The sequence below is a fragment of the Enhydra lutris genome, unplaced genomic scaffold (assembly GCF_002288905.1).
Source record: "Enhydra lutris kenyoni isolate GAN:26980312 unplaced genomic scaffold, ASM228890v2 scaffoldscaffold33, whole genome shotgun sequence".
Classification (NCBI taxonomy): Eukaryota; Metazoa; Chordata; class Mammalia; order Carnivora; family Mustelidae; genus Enhydra; species Enhydra lutris.
In genome coordinates this window covers 22,431,343-22,453,141 of record NW_019154117.1, presented here as the reverse complement: position 1 = coordinate 22,453,141, position 21,799 = coordinate 22,431,343, and the positions used below count along the sequence as shown (strand labels likewise).

The following is a 21,799-nucleotide window of genomic DNA, read 5'->3' as shown; positions in this document are numbered from 1 at the left end:
AAAAATGTAGTGAGACTAGAACAAAATAAGGACCACAGGTGGATTCTTCAGAGGCTTGCCATATCTCCTTCTCTTGTGTGCTGCTGGCCCTTTCTTTGCTCCTGTACATTCTGCAGTGCCACGCAGAGCCGTGGGATTCTACTTTGCAACCTTCATTCAGAGCTTGTGGTGGAAGCATTCCATCCAGTGGTCTAGTTTCAGGTGGTGAATTAATAAGGTAAGCCCCTCTCATCACTACCACCTCTTCCTCAGCCCCAAGGCTCAGAAACTTATTGAATGTTTTAGCCTATTCTCTTTGATTTTGAAGTACCCCTAAAGATAGTTGTGGACTGTTCTTAGGGTGTGGACCACACTTTAGATCAGTGCTCTAGCAGAATTAATTTTTCTTTCTTTTTTAACGATTTTATTTGTTTATTTACTTATTTATTTATTTGACAGAGAGAGAGAGAGAGTGAGAGCATGCACAAGCAGGGGGAGTAGGAGAAGCAGGCTCCCCCTGAGCAGGGATTCTGATGTGGGGCCTGATCCCAAGACCCTGGGATCATAACCTGAGCCAAAGCCAGAGGCTTAATGACTGAGCCACCCAGGCTCCTCTCTAGCAGAATTTCTATTTCTCACCATTGCATCACAATGTTGCCTGTTCACAAGCTTAACAAAATCATACCTATTCCTTAAGGCCTGGCGCCAATCATTGCCTTCAGAATTCTTCTCTGACTCACCCACCTTCCCCTCCCTCACCCCAAGCAGGAATAAGTAATGTTTCCTTCCTCTGAACTTATTGCAAACAAAGAAGTTTCAAGGGGTGTAGGTACAAATCTATTATCTTTCTATCTGTCACTACGCCATAAACCTCGGGTATAAAATGATCTATTGATTCAAATGAATTTCCTCTTTAGTAGAAACATGACAATTCAACACTTCAGTTCAAAAGTAAATGCTCTCATGCCAAGTTAGTTTGGGCACTGGGGGGTACATATAATGATTAAGACTTAATCCCTGTTTTCAAGGACCTTGTCTAACAAAGGAGATATGCACACAATTAAGTGTAATACAAGGCATGACACCAAAAAGGTAATAAAGCTATATGAAAATATGGAGTGTTTCGAGACAATTTCTGATCAAAAAGGTTATCAGGGAAAAATTGTTAGGGAAAGTCACATTTCAGGTGAAGCTTGACAGGTGGGTAAAACAATGGAGTCAACATGAGAGGAAAGAATCTACTTGTAGTGAAAATGTTGCGTTGAAGACTTGAGGCAGGAAAGTGCAGGATAGGCTTGGAGAGCTTAGGGGACCCATTTGGTTGGGGGTAAGAGATGAAGGAGAAGCAATGTCTTTTGGTCAGAGAGGGCCTGGAGACCAGACCCTGAAGTTTAGATATTGTTCTAAAACTTTGGTGAGAGCTCATGAAAAATTTCTAAGCATCATAACCAAAGCTTAGTTATAGAAGGATAAGTTGGCAACAAAGAGGAGACAGTTTTGAGGAAGGAGGCTTTACCCTGAGACAGAAGAACTTCTGTAGGATGTTATGGTTGTAATCTAGGCCAGAGTTAATAAGGGTGTGAGCTATACTGATGGCAGAAGAATAGTTTTAGATAATAGAAACTATATTACAGGTGATGAATTGTTAGGTAAATTGTTCTAATAATTATGACGGGGGATCAAAGAAAAAAATTGATTCCATAGGTGTGGGTGTTCAAGGTGTGTTAGAGAGGGGGCAGCAATAATGGGCACAATGTGTGTGTGTGTGTGTGTGTGTGTGTATGTGTAATGACTTGAAGGAATGACCAGAGGTGAGGAAAGTATAATGTATGAGGGCTTCTTTTTTTTTTTAAAGATTTTATTTATTTATTTGACAGACAGAGATTACAAGTAGGCAGAGAGGCAGGCAGAGAGAGAGGAGGAAGCAGGCTCCCTGCTGAGCAGAGAGCCCGATGCGGGGCTCGATGCGGGGCTCGATCCCAGGACTCCAAGATCATGACCTGAGCCAAAGGCAGAGGCTTTAACCCATTGAGCCACCCAGGCGCCCCATATGAGGGCTTCTAAATAAGTATGACTGCAGTGGAGTGTATCTATAGGGTAATGGGAATGAAACTTGCAAGTCCAACCGGGAATGAACTTGAATTTCTAGTTAAGAAAGTTGGTCTTGGGGCGCCTGGGTGGCTCAGTGGGTTAAGCCTCTGCCTTCAGCTCAGGTCATGATCTCAGGGTCCTGGGATCGAGCCCCGCATCGGGCTCTCTGTTCAGCAGGGAGTCTGCTTCCTCCTCTCTCTCTGCCTGCCTCTCTGCCTACTTGTGATCTCTCTCTCTCTGTCAAATAAATAAATAAAATCTAAAAAAAAAAAAAAAAAAAAAAAGAAAGTTGGTCTTTATTTTCCAGGCAACACAGAACTTCCGATGGATTTTGAGTAGGGGAGTAACATGATGAATGCATGTTATTTATACTACTTGTTTGACATGACATGTATTGTAGTACTTTGTGTACACGTAGTACACGTGTATATACCTTGTGTTGAAGCTTCATAAGTTCTTCGACACAGCATTAAAATGTGTTCAATAAATTCGTGTTGGTTGAATTAATTGCTTCACTTTGTCAAGGAAGAATTCTTCTACCTTGTGAACAATGACCTTTTACCATTGTACTTGAAATTTGGATGTCTGGCTCATATTGGCTTGTAAGAACTGACTGGTAAAATTTCAGGACTCTGGTGAGCAAGATGGTAGCTTGAGATGGGCTATTTTGCAAATATTTACCTCAAGGAAATTGGCAAATGCTATGAATCAAAACTTGTTTTCTGGAGATCTGGTCATTAAACGTTTACCAGCATGTCATTGCTCTTTCCCTTACTTCTCTTTCTCCTTATCCAAAGAGCCTCTAGATTTTCTGAGGACAGGGACTAAGTCTTATTTGTCTTGTATTCTCAACTAGTATTTGGACTTTGGTCGTGCTCAATTGATGTTTGTAGAATGAATGAAGTATGCTTCTGTAATGTTTTTCCAACTGACCATTTAATGAAAAAAAAAAAAGATTTAGAAGAAAATGCCTCAAGTAGACATGTAGACCCTGGGGTTCCATTCAGATCCTACGCCTGTTTTTTAAGTGGTTTTGGAACACCGCCACTAATTCATGTATGTGTAGTCTATGGTTGGTTTGTGGTAGAGCTGATTATTTGAGATAGAGAATGTAGGCCCTGCAAAGCCCAACATATTTATCATCTAGACTTCTCCGGAAATTTGTTGATCCCCATTTAGACCCCCACTACCAACGGTTCCTTAAAAGGTAGGATTATTTCTAAAAAGTGGCATCTCAGTCATTAAACATCCACCTAAGGCTCAGGTCATGATCCCAGGATCCTGGGTCAGAGCCCCATATCCAGTTCACTGCTCAGTGAGGAGCCTGCTTTTCCCTCTCCAGCTCCCCTGTGCTTGTGTTCCCTCTCTTGTGTCTCTGTCATAAATAAAATCTTAAAAAAAATAAAAATAAAAAGGGGTATATATACCATGTATTCTTAGAGATAAATTGTATTGTCATAAATTGTGCACATACATTTTTTTTTTAGAAATTAAAAAAGACATAGATAATTACAGAGCAATTTCATAAGAACGGGGTTAGAGATAATGCTTGGTTGTCCAACGGTGGAACTTTCTACCTTGAGAAGTAATGATTACCTCACATCTAGACACATGCAAGTAGTCACACTTTAGCCACGTGTATCCTTCAGCAGAGAGCCTTGCGTAATCTCGTCACTTTATTGAGCAATGCTGCCAGAAATCTCGTAGATGTCAAATGATGTCTATATTGCAATTTATTCTTTCATAACTCTTACACCCAGATTTCAAAGGGGTTCTGCTAAAAAGTAGTCTTCATGGGACAATATTTTTTTGCCAGAACAGGGCTGGATTGTTTAAAAACAGAAATACAGACTGTGTCTTTGCATATTTGGGTCACAGTGGGCTGTCACAGTTCCCATTTGTGCAATACTGATTAATAAAGTTAATGTCCTAGGTTCTCTATTCCTTGCAAGTCATCTTTAAAGGCAAATGATGACGTCATTTCAAATTCAGGACTGTCAGGGGGAAAATAACTTCTTATTTGTGCCCATACTTTATTGAAAACGACTTTTTTTTTTTTTTTAAAGATTTTATTTTTTTATTTGACAGAGAGAGATCACAAGCAGGCAGAGATAGAGGAGGAAGCAGGCTCCCTGCTGAGCAGAGAGCCCGATGCGGGGCTCGATCCCAGGACCCTGAGATCATGACCTGAGCCGAAGGCAGCGGCTTAACCCACTGAGCCACCCAGGCGCCCCTGAAAACGACTTTTGAACAGCTAACTGCCTTTAATGACACCTGAAGTCTGAACTGCGGCAGTAACTTGATTTGATAGAGTATAAAATGAACACCTCGGCTATATTAAACGGCCCAGGTGGGCGGGCAGTCCTTTTTCACCCTGTTTCTGTCCCACATGTTTTGATGGATAGTGTTCAGAGAATTCGAGACGCTTGAGCAGGGCTGTCAGAGCGGGAGGAGAGGCCACTGTCAACAGAGGTGGCCTGATCGCCCGACCAGACCCGGCTGACCCGAGGGCGGGACTCTGTGGCCGAGGAGCAATGACTACGCGGGATTGCGCAGGGTGTCTGCGGCCCATTTTTCCTTCGTTACGATGAAGATCGTTCCTCCATTAACTTAGCCTCCAACTCCCGCGCACCGGACCATAGGATCAACCATTTAAAAGCCTACAAGTAGGCAAACGGAAGGATGTTAAAGCCACAGCACAGCTCGCCAGCATTTTCACTCCCCTCCCCTCCGGGTACGGGGCGCTCGCAAAGGCGACGCGAGCGTGAAGGCGCGGAGGGGCACGGCAAGGCCACCGCGGGGTCTGCAGGGGGCGGGGGACACGAGCTGGACCACCAGCGCGCAGGCGCATGGGTGGCTGCAGCGCGCAGTGGTCGAGCCCCCCTTCTAGTAATTTCGCTAGTCGTGAGGTCATCACAGCGCGCCGTCACAGCACCTCCCAGAACCCCCTAATTTATTTTTTTTTCGCGAAGGGGATGAAATGAAATGAACTGATCTCTCCCGCCCCATTTTGCTTTTAGTCCTCCACTCCGGCTGCGCCCACCCTCTGAACAATGGAGCGGGAGAAGGAAAGAAAAGCAGCGGGAGGTGGCCGCGGGGCGGGCCGGGCATGACTCGGCGACGCCGCCAGCCGAGTTACCCGGCGTGCCCTGCGCGGCGCCGGCCGAGGGACGTGGGGGGGAGGGGCGGGGAGGAGGAAGAGCGGCGGCGGCTGCGGATGTCGCTGCGACCGAGCGGCGTCTGAACACACGGCGGCTGCCGAGCGCCCGAGCCGGGCCTGCGCCGGAGCCCACACCGAGCTCCGCGGCCCCTCGCCTGCCAGGGCGGCCTTGCACCCGTTGTCGCTGAGGCGGCGTGCCGCGCATTCTCCGCTGCCCGGGCCGGCCGGCTCTGCCGTCTGCTGGCTCCCCCTCGCTCGCCCGCTCCCTCCTGCGCGCCTGAGTCACCGCCGCCGCCGCCATGGCCGAGAGTGGTGAAAGCGGCGGCCCTCCGAGCTCCCAGGACAGCGCCGCCGCGGCCGAAGGTGCCGGCGCCCCCGCGGCCGCTGCCTCTGCGGAGCCCAAGATCATGAAAGTCACCGTGAAGACCCCGAAGGAGAAGGAGGAGTTCGCTGTGCCCGAGAATAGCTCCGTCCAGCAGGTGAGGGCCGCCCTGGCCTCGGGCCCGGGGTGGGGGTGGCGGCAGGATCTCCGCCGGCGGCAGAACCTCCATCCGCGGCAGGAGGAGACGGTTTTGGAAGGGCCTGGGAGGGGGTCGTTCCCCGAGGTGCCCTCGGCCCCTCTCGCGGGTTGCTTCTCGAATTAGATCACACCCAAGTTCCCGGGTGTGCTCCTTGGGACACCGCAGAGGCTTGTGGCGGGGCCCCGCGGCCTGTTTGTGGGACGCGCCGACGCCGCTTCCTTCCGCGCCCTCCTCCTGCTCCCGCGTCCGCGGACCACCAGCCTCCTCCCCCAGCTCCCCGCCCCCCCCCCCCCCCCCCCCCCCCCCCCCCCCCCCCCCCCCCCCCCCCCCCCCCCCGCCGCCTCCCTCCGGCTGCTCACAAAGGAAAGGGACCACCGCTGCTCTCCGGGCGGGGTGGAGGCTGGGCTGGGGCGAGGGTTCGCTTTAGCCTCATCTGTGGTTTTGTTTCATGAATTAAAAAAGAAGAAGAAGAAGAAGAAGGGGTGCTCATTGTTTCTACCTGCTTGCGGGTTAAGGTAGATATGGGGGCGAGGAGCACGTGTACATTTAGTTTTGCGTTTTGATGGCTGAAATTTATCCTACCTTGCAGTCTTCAAGAAAAAACCACCCCTGACGTAGAAATTGTTTTCAGGAGCATCTTAATAGTACTAGGCTTAAGGAGGAAAGGTGGATGACGACTTTCATTGATGACTTGCTGTTTTCTTTTTTGTATATTTATCTCTCATCTCTTAGGTGCCAGTCATTGGGAAGGTTTTTGTTTGATTTTAGAGGGATGGTAGCCACGTTTTGCAGATACTAGCGATTGCAGTCGAATAAAAGAGAACAAAATTAGAGTTAATGGAGAATGTTACCAAATAATGTACTACTTAAAAGCTGTTGAGGTATACAGACTTGGCTGTTAAATTAAGAATCTTGAAGAATTCAACAAATTTGCTTTAGCTTATTGTTGAATGTGCATCCCAAGATATTTTTTCATAATTGTTGAATTGATCTCTGACGATCTAAAATAATGCGAAGTCTGTGAGGAGACAATTCCTGAGAGGTACATGTAATTTTGAACAGGAATAGTAAATGGAGTATTGGTTTATATAGTTCAGTTCTGAAAGGTGGTGTGTTTTGTGAAGCAGTAAATAGAGCGTACCATCACGGGAGAAACTTTTACCACCTACTGAATCACATTTTGGGGGGGTGTTCTCAAATGTATAAAAATTTCCTTTAACATCTTTGTTTTCCAACATACAGGAAGGTTGAAAGAGTGGTACAGTGAATATTCACATGTGCATCACCTACATTTTGCTGTATTTGCTCTGTCATGCAACTAATCACATATTAGTTCCCTTTTTTGGGAGGCATTTCAGAGTGAGTTGCAAATACCACCATTAAATGTTTTTCACAAATACATGCACCTGTATGATCCAAAGCTTTATCAAGTTGCAGAACTTTATAGTTGACTGGAAAGTTCTCTCTTGACCTTTCCCAGTTGATTTAGTCCCACTCTCCTCCATCCACCACTGACTTCTTGTTTTTCACTGTTAGTCTGTTCTAGAACTTCATATAAGTGAGATGAGATAGTATGTACTCTTTTGGGTAAGGTTTTTTCACTCAGAGTAATGTTTTTGAGGTTCTTTCTTGTGTATACCAGTAATTTCTTCTTGCTGTGTTTCCCACTGTATGAATATGCCATAGTTAATGTACTCCTGTTGAGGACCACCTGGGCTTCTAGCACTTGGTTGTATGAACACTGTTGTACACATTTTTGTTGGACAGATGTGTTTCTCCTATTAAATACTTGGAAGTGGAATGACTGGGTGATAGGATAGCTATAGGCTTAGTTTTATAAAAAACTATGTTTTAAAAAAGAGTTCTAACATCTTAAAGTTCCACCTAGTGCATGGGAGTTCCTGTTGCTCCTCATCCCTGCTAGCATTTGATAGTGTCAGTCTTTCTCATTTTAGCTCTTCTAGTATATGTGTAGCAATACTAACTTTTAAGCCTGTGGGTCGTCTTTCTAGGATTCCTAGTTCAGGTCTCTACTTTCCTACCTGCTTTTCAGCACTTTATTGTAAAAAATTAGGAAGAAAGAGTAAATATTTTATAAGTAGAAAAATTCACTTAAGTCATTTTAAGATGTTCTGTGTGGGTTTGTTTGTTTTTGCTTTTTGTGATGGTGGCCTTAGAGGTTTAAAATCTGTGGAAGTTTTAATCTTACTCTTCTGTAACCAAAGTAAATTTGTTAAATTAAAGCTTTTCCAAAGCAGCTTACTCTAATGGCAGTTGAATTTTTATTCTGAAAAATGCTTTCTGCTGAAGCAGAAAACATGATTAAAAAAAAAAAAAAAAGAAAACATGTATCACAGCACCAAGAACCTGAAGACAAGTTGAACTATCTGTGGGGTCTGTTAAGGGAAACACATACAGGAAAAATATGAGTGTAAGAAAAGCAATTTGCAGATGATTTGTAAATTTGACTTGAAGCTCAAGAAAGTATATCATTTTGTAACTTAAATTTTAATTAAATGGTTTGATTTAAACTATTTGTTACAGAGTAAAATTTGTCATTAAAATATATTTAGTGACATTAAGATTCCATGTTCAGTAAAAATGCTCAGTAAAAAATTGGGAAATATTTGGTCCTGAAAATTTTTATCTAATTTTAAGATGAAGAGGGTATGGTAGTCAGAAGACTTAGAAAAGGAAAATATTGAAGGCTTAGACATTTTATAAGCAAATTCCATATTCTGCAGTTAAGAATCTCTTTCAATATGGGTTTCTGTATAATGTAAATTCTGTTAGTACATTATACTGAAATAGTATTTATATGAATGTTCTAATAATTGATTGGATGAAATTATATTAAGCTTTCTGGGTCCGTTACATAAAATGCATTGTAAGGTGGTAACTAATTTTCTTATTTTATCCTCGGGTTCTGTTTGAGTGTATATAACTAATAGGCAGAAACAGGATACCTTAATACAGCTGGTATTTAGTGTTGCTTGTTTGGAGTTGATAATAACAACACTTTGAAGTTAAAGTGAAATTTATTTTGATTGAGCAGTCAGTTGAGTAATGTTTAAATTTCTAGTTAAGGGTGGTTAGAATATAAACTTAACTGTGTGTGTTTCAAGGTGATTTTGTAAATAGGGTTTTTCATAATATAAGTAAGTAGATTAAAAAAAAACAACAATCAGATAAGTTGTGTGTATTGGCAAAGAGTCCCTGTGTAGGAGACTTTTTCTCCCCCTATTAATTATTCATTATCTACTATGGGAAACAGTTTAAGGACTTCTAAGTGTCAACAAGAGGGATGAAGTCCAAAATGGGATCAGGGTGGGGGTGTAGCGTGTGTCGACTGTTCATTAAAATTAGTGCAGAGAATAGAAGGGAGCTTCCAGGTAACATCTAACTAGCTTGTTCTGGGATTTTATAGCTCTGTAGCTTAGACTGTAAGATTTGAAATACAGTTACCTGAAATATTCAGGCAACATATATCCTAATTTCAGAAAATGTTTTCATCGCTTGAAACTTTTAGAAAAGTATTAACATACTTATACATAACAAATACTGTATTGCATAGATTTGAGCCTTTTCTTGCTAAGGGAAATTGCTGTGTGTCATGATCATTACCACAAACACCATTTAACTTTCTACTTTATGATGGATCTAAAATGCACTGTCCACTTTGGTACTACCAGCCACAGCTGATTGTTGAATACTTAAAATGTGGTTGGATTGATTTGAAATGTGCTGAAAGTGTAAAATACAGGTTTTGAAAACCTGTGATTATGTTCTTTCACTTAGTGTAATGTTTTCAGGGTTCGTCTGTGTTGTTGTAGCATGGATCAGCTCTTTTTATTGCTGAATAATATCCCATTGGATGGATATATTTCTCATTTTATTTCTCCATTCATCAGCCAGTGGGTTGTTAATCATTTGGGTTGTTTCCTTTTGACCAGTCTGAATAATGTCTCTGTGAATAACTCAGAAATTTTCGTGTGGACATATGCTTTTGTATTTCTTTGTACCTGTAAGTGGAAATGCTGGGTCATGTGGTAACTCTATGTTTAACTTTTTGAGGAACTGCCAAACTATTTTCCAAAGTGACGGCACCATTTTAAATTCCCACCAGCAGTGCATGAGGATTCCAATTACTCTCCATTCCCCGGAACACTTGTTATTGTCTGTCTTTGATTATTGCCATCCTAGTTATTGCGAAGTGCATCTCATTGTGATTACATGACTCAGTGTGGCTTTTTGGAAGGGGGGTGCCCAGGCCCCTTCTAGGAGGACCATGAGATCAAAACTATTTTCACAATAATTCCATTGTGTTTTTCTAGTTCTCTCAAAAATCAACAGCATGTGAAAATGTGAGATACCGCGACAGATGTGAAAATCCAGTTCTCTTCCATTAGACTAAAGTGATGTGCAAAAATTTAAAACAGTGCTACTCTTCACACTGGGGAAATATAGTTACTTTTCATAAGAATGTTATTTATATTAACATGTAATGAGTTTATTGTTATTTTTAAATATGCCTCAGTTTTAATTTTTAATATAGCAAAAACATCAGTAGATACACATTCATAAACAAAAACTGGGGTTTCAAATTTCTAAGAGTGGTGTCCTGAGACTAAAAATTGCTCTGAGTATTTAATAGATTAAGTAAGTACTTTTAAGATTTAGGATTGACTCCACTAAGTTGCCATTGTCTCTTGCTTGGAAACTATAGAAGCTTGCTGGTGAGTCTCCCCACCTCACTACTCCCCGCCCCCCAACATTCATTCCTACAGCAATCTCTAAAGAATGTTAATCAGATCATATTATCCTTAAAACTAATAGCTCCCCACTGATCTTAGACTTACATACTTTGCTTTGAGGCCTTGTGTGCTTACGGCGCCTGCCTACCTCTCTCTCCATTCTGTTGTGCTCTTTCCTCCTTGGTCACTTAACTCTTGCCATATTGACTTTTCAGTTCCCTGACCTGTTGTTACATTTTTTTTCCTGCCTCAGGACTTCTTTGCCATTTGTTCTTGCTACCTGGAATGCGTCCTACTCTGCACGTTCCTACCTATACCTTAAATCTCGGGGCAAAGGTCCCTTTCTCCGAGAAGTATCCCTGATTGTCTAGACTAGATTGGGATTCCCTGTTGTATTTTCTTACAGCACTCTGTTTTTTGGTTATAATGCATCATAATTTAAATTCATTATTGATATGATTATTTGATTGATGCTTATTTCTTCTGCTAGAGATGATCTTTGTTCATCATTGTGTTACCAAAGTGTAGCACATAGTTTGGGTTCAGTAAATATTTGTTTACAGGTGAATCTAGACCATTATGCACAATAATGTGTATTTAATAAAACTTCCAGTTATTCAGATGACTGTTAAATGACTATCCATTTTTTTCAAAGATGGTTCACAACTAGTATAATCTTATTTTTTATTTATTTTTTAAAGATTTTATTTATTTAAGAGAGAAAGCACATGTGTGAGTGAGGGGTAGGGAAGGGGTGACAATCTGAAGCAGACTCCATGCTGAGTGCAGAGCCTGTCTCAGGGCTGGATCTCAGGATCTCAGCAGTGGGATGCTTAACAGACTGAGCCCACCCAGGCACCCGGACAGCTAATTAAATGCATAGGAAAGAAGTAAGTACAGTCGGTAGTGTGTTGGTAAATGTTTATCAACCACTTCTTCAGAAAAAACAGCACTGATTCGTAGTGTTTGATGATTTTCATGGTGTACTCTTACCATGGCAGATATTAAGCTACCAATATTAAACTGGCTTACAAAATTCCTGAACATCTAGCAGTCTCAGCTGACAGGAGTCATTGATTACAGTGCCTTAGTGCAGGGGTCAGCCAATGATAATGGGCCAAATCCACCATGTTCATTAACTTACATGATTATCTGTGACTGCTTTCGAGAATGACAATATGGCCCACAGAACTGAAAATATTTATTCTTTAGCCCTTTTCAGAAAGTTTGCTGACTTCTGCCTTAGGCATTAGAGCTAACTATTCTAGATCTTGTCACATGGGTGTTCAAAACCCTTCTCCCTGGAAAATTTTACCATGGCTTAAATACAGTGCTACAAAATAGAAATTTAATGCAAGCTGTATATAATTTAAATTTTTCATATTCACTTAAAAGTGAAAATTTTTAATTTTAAAATACACATAAAATTTACCATCTTAACCTTTTTTTTTTTTTTTTTTTTTAGATTTTTTATTTGTTTATTTGATAGAGATCACAAGTAGGCAGAGAGGCAGGCAGATAGAGAGAGGGACGGAAGCAGGCTCCCTGCCAAGCAGAGAGCCCAATGTGGGGCTCGATCCCAGGACCCTGGGATCATGACCTGAGCCGAAGGCAGAGGCTTTAACCCACTGAGTCACCCAGGTGCCCCCATCTTAACCATTCTTAAATGTACAATTCAATGGCATTGGATACATATTGCATTGTTGTGCAACCATTACCGCCAGCCCTCTCTAAAATTCTTTTCATCTTGCAAAACTGAGATACTGTAACTATTAAACAATAACCCCATTCTCCTCCCACCAGCCCCTACAAGCATTCTACTTTCCTTCTCTGAATTTGACTACCCAGGTATCGCATAAAAGTGGAATAAGTATTTGTTCCCTTTATGACTGATTTCAGTTAATGTCCTCAGGTTTCATCCATGTTGTAGCAGATGTCAGAATTTCCTTCTTTTTTAAGGGTGAATACTATTCTGTTGTATGTATTTGCCGTTTTGTTTATCCATTCATCAGGTGATGGACACTGCATTGTTTACCTTTTGAGTATTGTAATTTTAATAATATGTTTTATGTAACCCAGTATGTCCTAAATGTCGTTTCAACATGTAAGTAGACATAAAAAGGTGAGATACATTTCCTTTTTTTTTTTTAATTCTAAGTCTTCAAGATCTGAAGTATATTTTATGATTATAACACATCTCAATTAGGACTAACCACGTGTGACTGCAGACTTCTGAATTACATAGAGCAGCTAGTAGAGTCTTCATGTCTTGCTCCTTACTTACCTCTCCTCTATCATTCACTGCATTTCAGCCATTTGTATGTCTTGTTTCCCCCAGATATCCCTCACTGGTTCTTCTCCTCTCTGGGCCTTTGTCGGTGCTGCTAATGACAGTAATAGAATAGCTATTATTTATTCTAGACTTACCAAGGTATAATACATTATTATTATTTTTTAAGTTTCACAGCTTTATGATGAAAGTATGATTAACCCTTTTTTAAAATGAAGAAACAAGGGCACCTGGGTGGCTCAAGTCAGTTAAGCGACTGACTCTTGGTTTCAGCTCAGGTCCTGATCTCAGGGTCATGAGATCAAGCCCTGCATTGGGGTCTGTGCTTAGTGTGGAATCTGCTTAGGATACTCTCTCCTTCTCCTTCTGTCCCTCCACCCTGCTCTGTCTGTCTCTCTCTCAAAGAAATAAATCTTTAAAAATAAGAAAATAAATAAAAATAAGAAACAGATTCAGATTAATAACATGATCAAACTCAGATATCCATTAAATAGTAGAGCCTAGGTTCAGATCCAGTGACTAGCTTTGGACCCCACACCTAACCACTACTCCAGGCTGCCTTGACTTTTCTCTGGCTGAGTTTTTCTGTCTTAAAGCTCATTTGTTTGTTTTTATTTAAATTCCAGTTAAGCTATAGTGTAGTATTAATTACAGGTATACAGTTTAGTGATTCAAGTTTATTTAAATGTTAGTTAATTAAAAAGATGTTAACAGAGTTTGATTGGACTCACCAGTCTAAGTGAGTTCAACAATTCTAATTTGTGATACCATTTTGTGATTATATGTACCTTATCTTTCCCATCCCATACTGAATTTGCAAGGGTAGGGGCTGTTTTGCTTACCTCTCTGTCCCATGGTGCTTGGCACCTATTGTGTAATGCAGGTATTATTAAGTGAGCAGATAGTGTTTTAAAGATTTATTTGCAATATTCTTTCCTTATTTGGGGGATACTTTTAACTGTGATTTACTTAGAAAAATGTGATGTTTGTTTTTAGTTTAATTGTCTAATGGCATTATTTCTGTTGTTTTTCTGTGCAGCTCCCACTATTTAAAAAAAAGAAAATCTCATTAAATTAGGATTGGAATTTCTTTAGAGACTAAAGTTGTTATCTTCTGTAAATCTGCTGTTTGATGCAAAAAGTTTTGAGTTAGTATACAAAACATTCCACTCATTACAGGTATGATAAAAATTATATATGTGTGCCTGTACTTAATGCAAAATATTTTCATTACCTCAGAAGATATGAACTCTGGTCTTTACAGGTAAACTTATGCCATCCTGAGCTAGTTTGATTTCTTACTGATGTAACCAACTGCTTGGTTTATTTATTACTGGTTAAGCAGCTGCTGTTACAGATTTCTAGAGTTAGACTTGGGTATAATGATTTTTGGTAAAAATTTTTTATAACCTTTAAGACTCTTCTGGTGGTTCTGTTCAGAAAAGTATTTATATACCCATATGTAACTTTCTGTTTATTCATGTTAAGCAGATGGATCATTACTCTGCACTTTGCTTACTGTCTTTTCACCTGTTTGTGGTCTTTCATATTGGCATATTTGGAACTAACTTATTCCACTATTATTTATTTATTATTTGTAAAAGTCTTGGTAGGATTTTGAGAAAGGTGAAGTGTGTGTTGGCATATTAATTTAAATATATTGAAATGTGATCTACATTTTGGAGAGAACATGAACATTGGAATTGGAGAGATCTTTGAGCAAGGTGCTTTACAATCCTTTGAGCCTCACTGGCAGCATTTTTGACTTGTGATATAATACTTGATTCACTAGATTGTATGGAGGATTTCGTGAGATAATATGTATAAAGTGCCTGGCTCAGTGTTTATTTGCTGTACTTGTATTGGTTTCTTCCCTCCCACATCCTTTTATTTGCCAGTGAATTGAGTCTTATTTTTTTGCAGCAGAAGGAAGCTTGAATAGTATCCTAGCATGTGAATAGTTAAACATTTAGTTTGCTGTTCTTTGTCAGGTTTAGATCATAGAAACTCTTTTTAAAATCGTACATTTTATGGCTAATGCACTATAACGTTTATGGCTGAGTGTTCAGTTTTATATTTATAAGAAGGTGCCCTTTTCCCGTATAGCTGCTCCTGTCTCTAGTTAAGTCTCATACTTAAACATCTTTGTGTTAGATTTATGCAGTGTTTTTTTTTTTAATGAGAATACTAATTAAGGTCACTCGGACATCAGCTAGTTGGAGAGTGATAAGTGGATGAACTATAACATAGGATGCTTTATTGAGTATGGATTTGTTTGAAGAGATTAGCAATATTGAGTGAGGAACTGATTAAAAGACTTGTGACTTAAAATACTAAAATAGCAAATGTTTGAACGTAGTATATTATTCAGACAACTACTTAGAAAATTCTTGCTAAATGCTATTAATATGTGGTTCTGCAAGGAATACAATTCATATGTATCTTTTAACATTCAGAGCTTTTGTTTTAAAAGGTTGCAAGGGTGCCTGGGTGGCTCAGTGGGTTAAGCCTCTGCTTTCTGCTCAGTCCTGGGATCAAGCCCCGCATTGGACTCTCTGCTCACCAGGGAGCCTGCTTCCCTGCCCCCCTCTGCCTGCCTCTCTGCCTACTTGTGATCCCTCTCACTCTGTCAAATAAATAAATAAAATCTTAAAAGATTGCAAAATTTATTTTTTTCTGAAGATACGTAATAGGAGCAGAGACAGCTAAAGGCAAGTTTGGATTGTGGGATAGTTGTAAAGGATGACAGTATTTCTTTTAGCTAAGTTAAAAGTCAGATTAACTTAATTGTATTTATTTTATTATTTTTTAGGTTAACTTTATTTAAAAAAAAGTGGTTATAATTCAGAGTTTATCTTCACATAATTAGGGTAGAATATTTGAGTGTTTGCATGAGTGTGAGTATTCTGCCACTTTACATACCTCTTTAAATTCTTGCATCAGCCCTGCAGATTAAATATTACCTCCATTTTACTGATGAGGGAACCTAGGGTCAGAGATCCTTAGGTAACAACCTCAAGGTTTGAAAGTGGCAAAAGCAAGATTTGAACTCCGGTCTAAATGTTTCAAGAACATTCTTTTTTTTTTTTTTCCTTACGACTTTGTTCCCTCCTCACTCCACCCGCATGTGTGTCTCTTTCTTCCCCCAGTCAGTCAAGAACAGGAAGTAAGTGAAGTGGACCCTGAACAGCAGAGATTGGTATCATAAAATTTGATATACTACATCACACGTTTTCATGTCGGGAGAGCATTTCAGATTATCTCAGCATTCTATTTTATATGGTTTTCTAATTCTTGATTACTTATTTGCCTCTTCCTCCTGATTAAAAACAGCAAATTTAGGGGAAAGGGGAGATATGCTGTCAAAGAAAGAACTCAGTCTGGCAAAAAAGCAGATACAGGACACCTTGAGAGTCTGGAACAGTATCATTGTATTGCAGGACAGCAGTTGAAACGAGTGCAGCAGTAACTCAGCCTTTTCAAAAAGTTACATTATATTCAGTAGAATGGAAAATAATTTTGGTGATCATACAGGGTAAACGTAAATTAGCTGGAGAATCCGTTAATGTGAAACACCTAACTTTGGATGATGTTGAGAGAAGTGGTTAGTGACAGTTGTTTTGTACATGCTGGTTTAATTTCAAATTATTTGAAGTACTTCAGAATTTTGACTCTTCTGGTTATTGTGAAAATGTCTGCTACTTCTAAGTTTTCAACTGTTTGGCTCGTTGGTTATTACTGTAGGTTGTCAGTGCAAGAGCAGAGTAGGAAGCATACATTTATAGGAAACAAGGATCCTTAGAGGCCCATTCTAGCAAATATTTTTCATTTTGAAATAGTGGTGGCAACATGGGCCTCAGGACAAAAATAAGAGTATCTAGATGGTCTAGATACAAGTAAATTATAAAAATCTTTCCGTTGTGGTTAAGATTCTTCCCGAGGTATATGGAAACACTTTATATAATTTGTTGCATAGGTTTTATGTTTCTTCAGAGAAATAGTATCTGTGGGCTGTAAAACCCCTGTGTAAAACTGCTTTGTAAAATCTCTTTGATAGTTTTCAAGGTTGCTAATTTCTTTCTTTTTTTTTTTGTCTTGTCAATACTACTTAGCCTCTGATTTTCTCTTTTGTGTTCAGTAAAAGGGTAGTAAATAAAACAGACATGGAAGTAAAGTTCAGATGTTAGAAAATTTTGGTATTTTGAAGCCAATAGAAGCTGAAACTCCTTCCATCTACCTGAATAGTGCAGAATAGGAGTTTAAGGAAATCTGAAGTATGTAGAGTTTTGGTCCTTCTATAAAAACATAACGTTGGGTACTAAACAAGAAAAATATGCAGCCAAGAATATTTTATCCAGCTAGGCTGTCATTGAAAATAGAAGGAGGGGCACCTGGGTAGCTCAGTCGTTAAGTGTCTGCCTTCGGCTTAGGTCATGATGCTGGGGTCCTGGGATCAAGCCCTGCATCAGGCTCCCTGCTCAGCAGGAAGCCTGCTTCTCCCTCTCCCACTCCCTCTGCTTCTGTTCCCTCTCTCATTGTGTCTCTGTCAAATAAATAAATAAAATCTTAAAAAAAAAAAAAAAAGAAAATAGAAGGAGTGATAAAAAGCTTCCAGGACAAACAGAAACTAAAAAAAATTTGCAATAAAAAAACCAGCCCTACAAGAATATTGAAAGGGGTCCTCTAAGCAAAAAGAGCCCCAAAGTAACATAGACCAGAAAGGAACAGAGACAATATACAGTAATAGTCACCTTACAGGCAATACAATGGCACTAAATTTGTATCTTCCAATAGTTACCCTGAATGTAAATGGACCGAATGCCCCAGTCAAAAGACACAGGGTATCAGATTGGATGAAAAAACAAGACCCATCAATATGCTGTCTGCAGGAGACTCATTTTAGACCCAAAGACACCTCCAGATTTAAAGTGAAGGGGTAGAAAACCGTTTATCATGCTAATGGACATCAAAAGAAAGCTGGGGGGGCAATCCTTATATCAGACAAATTAGGTTTTAAACCAAAAGACTGTAATAAAAGATGAGGAAGGACACCATATCATAAAGGATCTATCCAACAAGAAGATCTAACAATAGTAAATATTTATGTCCCTAACATGGGAGCAGCCACTTATATAATCCAGTTAATAAAAAAAATCAAAGAAACACATCAACAATAATGCAGTGCTAGTAGGGGACTTAAACACCCCCTCACTGAAATGGACAGATCACCTAAGCAAAAGATCATCAGGGAACTAGCTTTAAATGACACACGGGTCCAGATGGACATCACAGATATTTTCAGAACATTCCATCCCAAAACAACAGAATGCACATTCTTCTCTAGAGCACATGGAACATTCTCCAGAATAGATCACATCCTGGGTCACAAATTAGGTCTTAACCAGTACCAAAAGATTAGGATCATTCCCTGTGTATTTTTGGAACACGACACTTTGACACTCGAACTCAACCAGAAGAGAAAAGTTGGAAAGAACTCAAATATATGGAGGCTAAAGAGCATCGCACTAAAGGATGAATGGGTCAACCAGGAAATTAAATAATTGAAAAAATTCATGGAAACAAATGAAAATGAAAATAAAACTGTTCAAAATTTTTGGGATGCAGCAAGGCAGTCCTAAGAGGGAGGTATTTGCAATGAAAGGCTTTCTCAAGAAGCAAGAAAGGTAGAAAGGTCTCAAGTACACAGCCTAACCCTACATCTAAAGGAGCTGGAGAAAGAACAGCAAATAAAGCCTGAACCCTGCAGGAGAAGAGAAATAACTAAGATCAGAGCAGAAATCAATGAAATAGAAACCAAAAGAACAATAGAACAAATCAACGAAACTAGGAGCTGGTTCTTTGAAAGAATTAATCATATTGATAAACCCCTGGCCAGACTAACAAAAAAGAAAAGAGAAAGGACCCAAATTAATAAAATCATGAATGAAAGAGAAGAGATCACAACCAACACCGAAGAAATACAAACGTATTATGAGCAGTACTGTATGCCAGCAAATTAGACAATCTGGAAGAAATGGATGCATTCCTAGAGACATGTAAACTACCAAAACCTGAACCAGGAAAAAAACAGAAAACATGAACAGACCCATTACCAGTAAGGAAATTGAAACAGTAATCAAAAATCTCCTAACAAAAAAGAGCCCAGGGCCAGATCGCTCCCTAGGGGAATTCTGCCAAACATTTAAAGAATTAATACCTATTCTTCTAAAGCTGTTCCAAAAAAAACAAATGGAAGGAAAACTTTGAAACTCACTTTATGAGTTTCATCAGTTACGAGTTTCAGCAGTGAGGCCAGCATTACCTTGGTCCCAAACCAGATAAAGACCCTACCAAAAAGGAGAATTACAGATCAATATCCCTGATGAACATGGATGTAAAATTTCTCACCAAAATACTAGCCAATAGGGTCCAACAGTATATTAAAAGGATTATTCACCATGACAAAGTGGGATTTATTCCTGGGCTGCAAGGTTGGTTCAACATCTGCAAATCAATCAGTGTGATACAATACATTAATAAAAGAAAGGACAGGAACCATGTGATCCTCTCAATAGATGCAGAAAAAACATTTGACAAAGTACAGCATCCTTTCTTGATTAAAACTCTTCACAGTGTAGGGATAGAGATATGAAGGAGTCAGTCCCACTTACAACTGTACCCAAAACCGTAAGATACCTAGGAATAAACCTAACCAAAGAAGCAACAGAAAACTATAAAGTACTCATGAAAGAAACTGAGGAAGACACGAAGAAATGGGAAAACATTCTATGCTCATGGATTGGAAGAACAAATATTGTGAAAATGTGTATGCTATCTAGAGCAATCTACACATTTAATACCGTTGCTATCAAAATACTGTCAACTTTTTTCACAGAAATGAACAAATAATCCTAAAATTTTTATGGAACCAGAAAAGACTCCAAGTAGCCAGAGGAATGTTGAAAAAGAAAACGAAGGTGATGGCATCACAATTCCGCACTTTAAGCTCTATTACAAAGGTGTCACCATTAAGACAGTTTGGTACTTACTGGTACCAAAACAGACACACGGATCAATGGAAAAGAATAGAAAACCCAGAAAAGGACCCTCAACTCTATTGTCAACTAATTTTTGATAAAGCAGGAAAGAATATCCAATGGAAAAAAGATAGTCTCGGGGTACCTGGGTGGCTCAGTGGGTTAAAGCCTCTGCCTTCAGCTCAGGTCATGATCCCAGGGTCCTGGGATTGAGCCCTGCATTAGGCTCTCTCTCTGCTCGGGAGGGAGCCTGCTTCCCTTCTCTCTCTGCCTGCCTCTCTGCCTACTTGTGATCTCTGTCTGTCAAATAAATAAACAAAATCTTTAAAAAAAAAAAAAAAAAGACAGTCTCTTCAACAAATAGTGTTGGGAAAATTGGACAACCATGTGCAGAAGAATGAAACTGGAGCATTTCCTTATACCACACACAAAAATAGACTCAAAATGGATGAAAGACCTAAATAGGAGTCAGGAGGCCATTAAAATCCTTGAGGAGAACACAGGCAGTAACCTCTTCCTAGATACATCACCAAAGGCAAGGGAAGCAAGAGCAAAAATGAACTTTTTTTTTTTTTTAATCAAGATAAAAACCTTTTGCACAGCAAAGGAAACAGTCAACAAAACCAAAAGACAACTGACAGGATGGGAGAAGATATTTGCAAATGACATGTCAGATAAAAAGCTAGTATCCAGGGGCACCTGGGTGGCTCAGTGGGTTAGCCTCTGCCTTCGGCTCGGGTCGTGATCCCAGGGTCCTGGGATCAAGCCCCACGTTGGGCTCTCTGCTAAGTGGGGAGCCTGCCCCCCCCCCACCTGCCTGCCTCTCTGCCTACTTGTGATCTCTATCAAATAAATAAATCTTTTTTTTAAATCATTTTTTAAATTTATTTTCAGCATAACAGTATTCATTGTTTTTGTACCATACCCAGTGTTCCATGCAGTCCGTGCCCTCTCTAATACCCACCACCTGGTTCCCCCAACCTCCCACCCCCCCACCTCTTCAAACCCTTCAGATTGTTTTTCAGAGTCCATAGTCTCTCATTGTTCACCTCCCCTTCCAATTTCCCCCAACTGCCTTCTCCTAACTCCCCATGTCCTCCATGCTATTTGTTATGCTCCACAAATAAGTGAAACCATATGACAATTGACTCTCTCTGCTTGACTTATTTCACTCAGCATAATCTCTTCCAGTCCCGTCCATGTTGCTACAAAAGTTGGGTATTCATCCTTTCTGATGGAGGCATAATACTCCATAGTGTATATGGACCACATCTTCCTTATCCATTCGTCCGTTGAAGGGCATCTTGGTTCTCTCCACAGTTTGGCAACCGTGGCCATTGCTGCTCTAAACATTGGGGTACAGATGGCCCTTCTTTTCACTACATCTGTATCTTTGGGGTAAATACCCAGTAGTGCAATTGCAGGGTCATAGGGAAGTTCTATTTTTAATTTCTTGAGGAATCTCCACACTGTTCTCCAAAGAGGCTGCACCAACTTGCATTCCCACCAACAGTGTAAGAGGGTTCCCCTTTCTCCACATCCCCTCCAGCACATGTTGTTTCCTGTCTTGCTAAATTTGGCCATTCTAACTGGTGTAAGGTGATATCTCAATGTGGTTTTAATTTGAATCTCCCTGATGGCTAGTGATGATGAACATTTTTTCATGTATCTAATAGCCATTTGTATGTCTTCATTGGAGAAGTGTCTGTTCATATCTTCTGCCCATTTTTTGATATGATTATCTGTTTTGTGTGTGTTGGGTTTGAGGAGTTCTTTATAGATCCTGGATATCAATCTTTTGTCTGTACTGTCATTTGCAAATATCTTCTCCCATTCCGTGGGTTGCCTCTTTGTTTTCTTGACTGTTTCCTTTGCTGTGCAGAAGCTTTTGATTTTGATGAAGTCCCAGAAGTTTATTTTGGCTTTTGTTTCCTTTGCCTTTGGAGACATATCTTGAAAGAAGTTGC

At 40.2% G+C, this 21,799-nt stretch overlaps 1 protein-coding gene across 2 annotated transcripts in view; it reads left to right on the top strand.

The window, feature by feature from the left end:
* The first annotated feature begins 5,243 nt into the window (after nucleotides 1–5,243).
* LOC111153560 (ubiquilin 1) overlaps nucleotides 5,244–21,799 on the top strand; it is a 48,945-nt gene continuing 32,389 nt past the window's right edge. The window contains exon 1 of one of the 2 annotated variants that reach the window (XM_022512655.1): nucleotides 5,244–5,709. In XM_022512655.1, the coding sequence (XP_022368363.1) occupies nucleotides 5,530–5,709 (180 nt within the window). In that variant the 5' untranslated portion in view covers nucleotides 5,244–5,529. The remainder of the gene's footprint in view (nucleotides 5,710–21,799) is intronic. The other variant, XM_022512656.1, reaches the window with a different exon arrangement.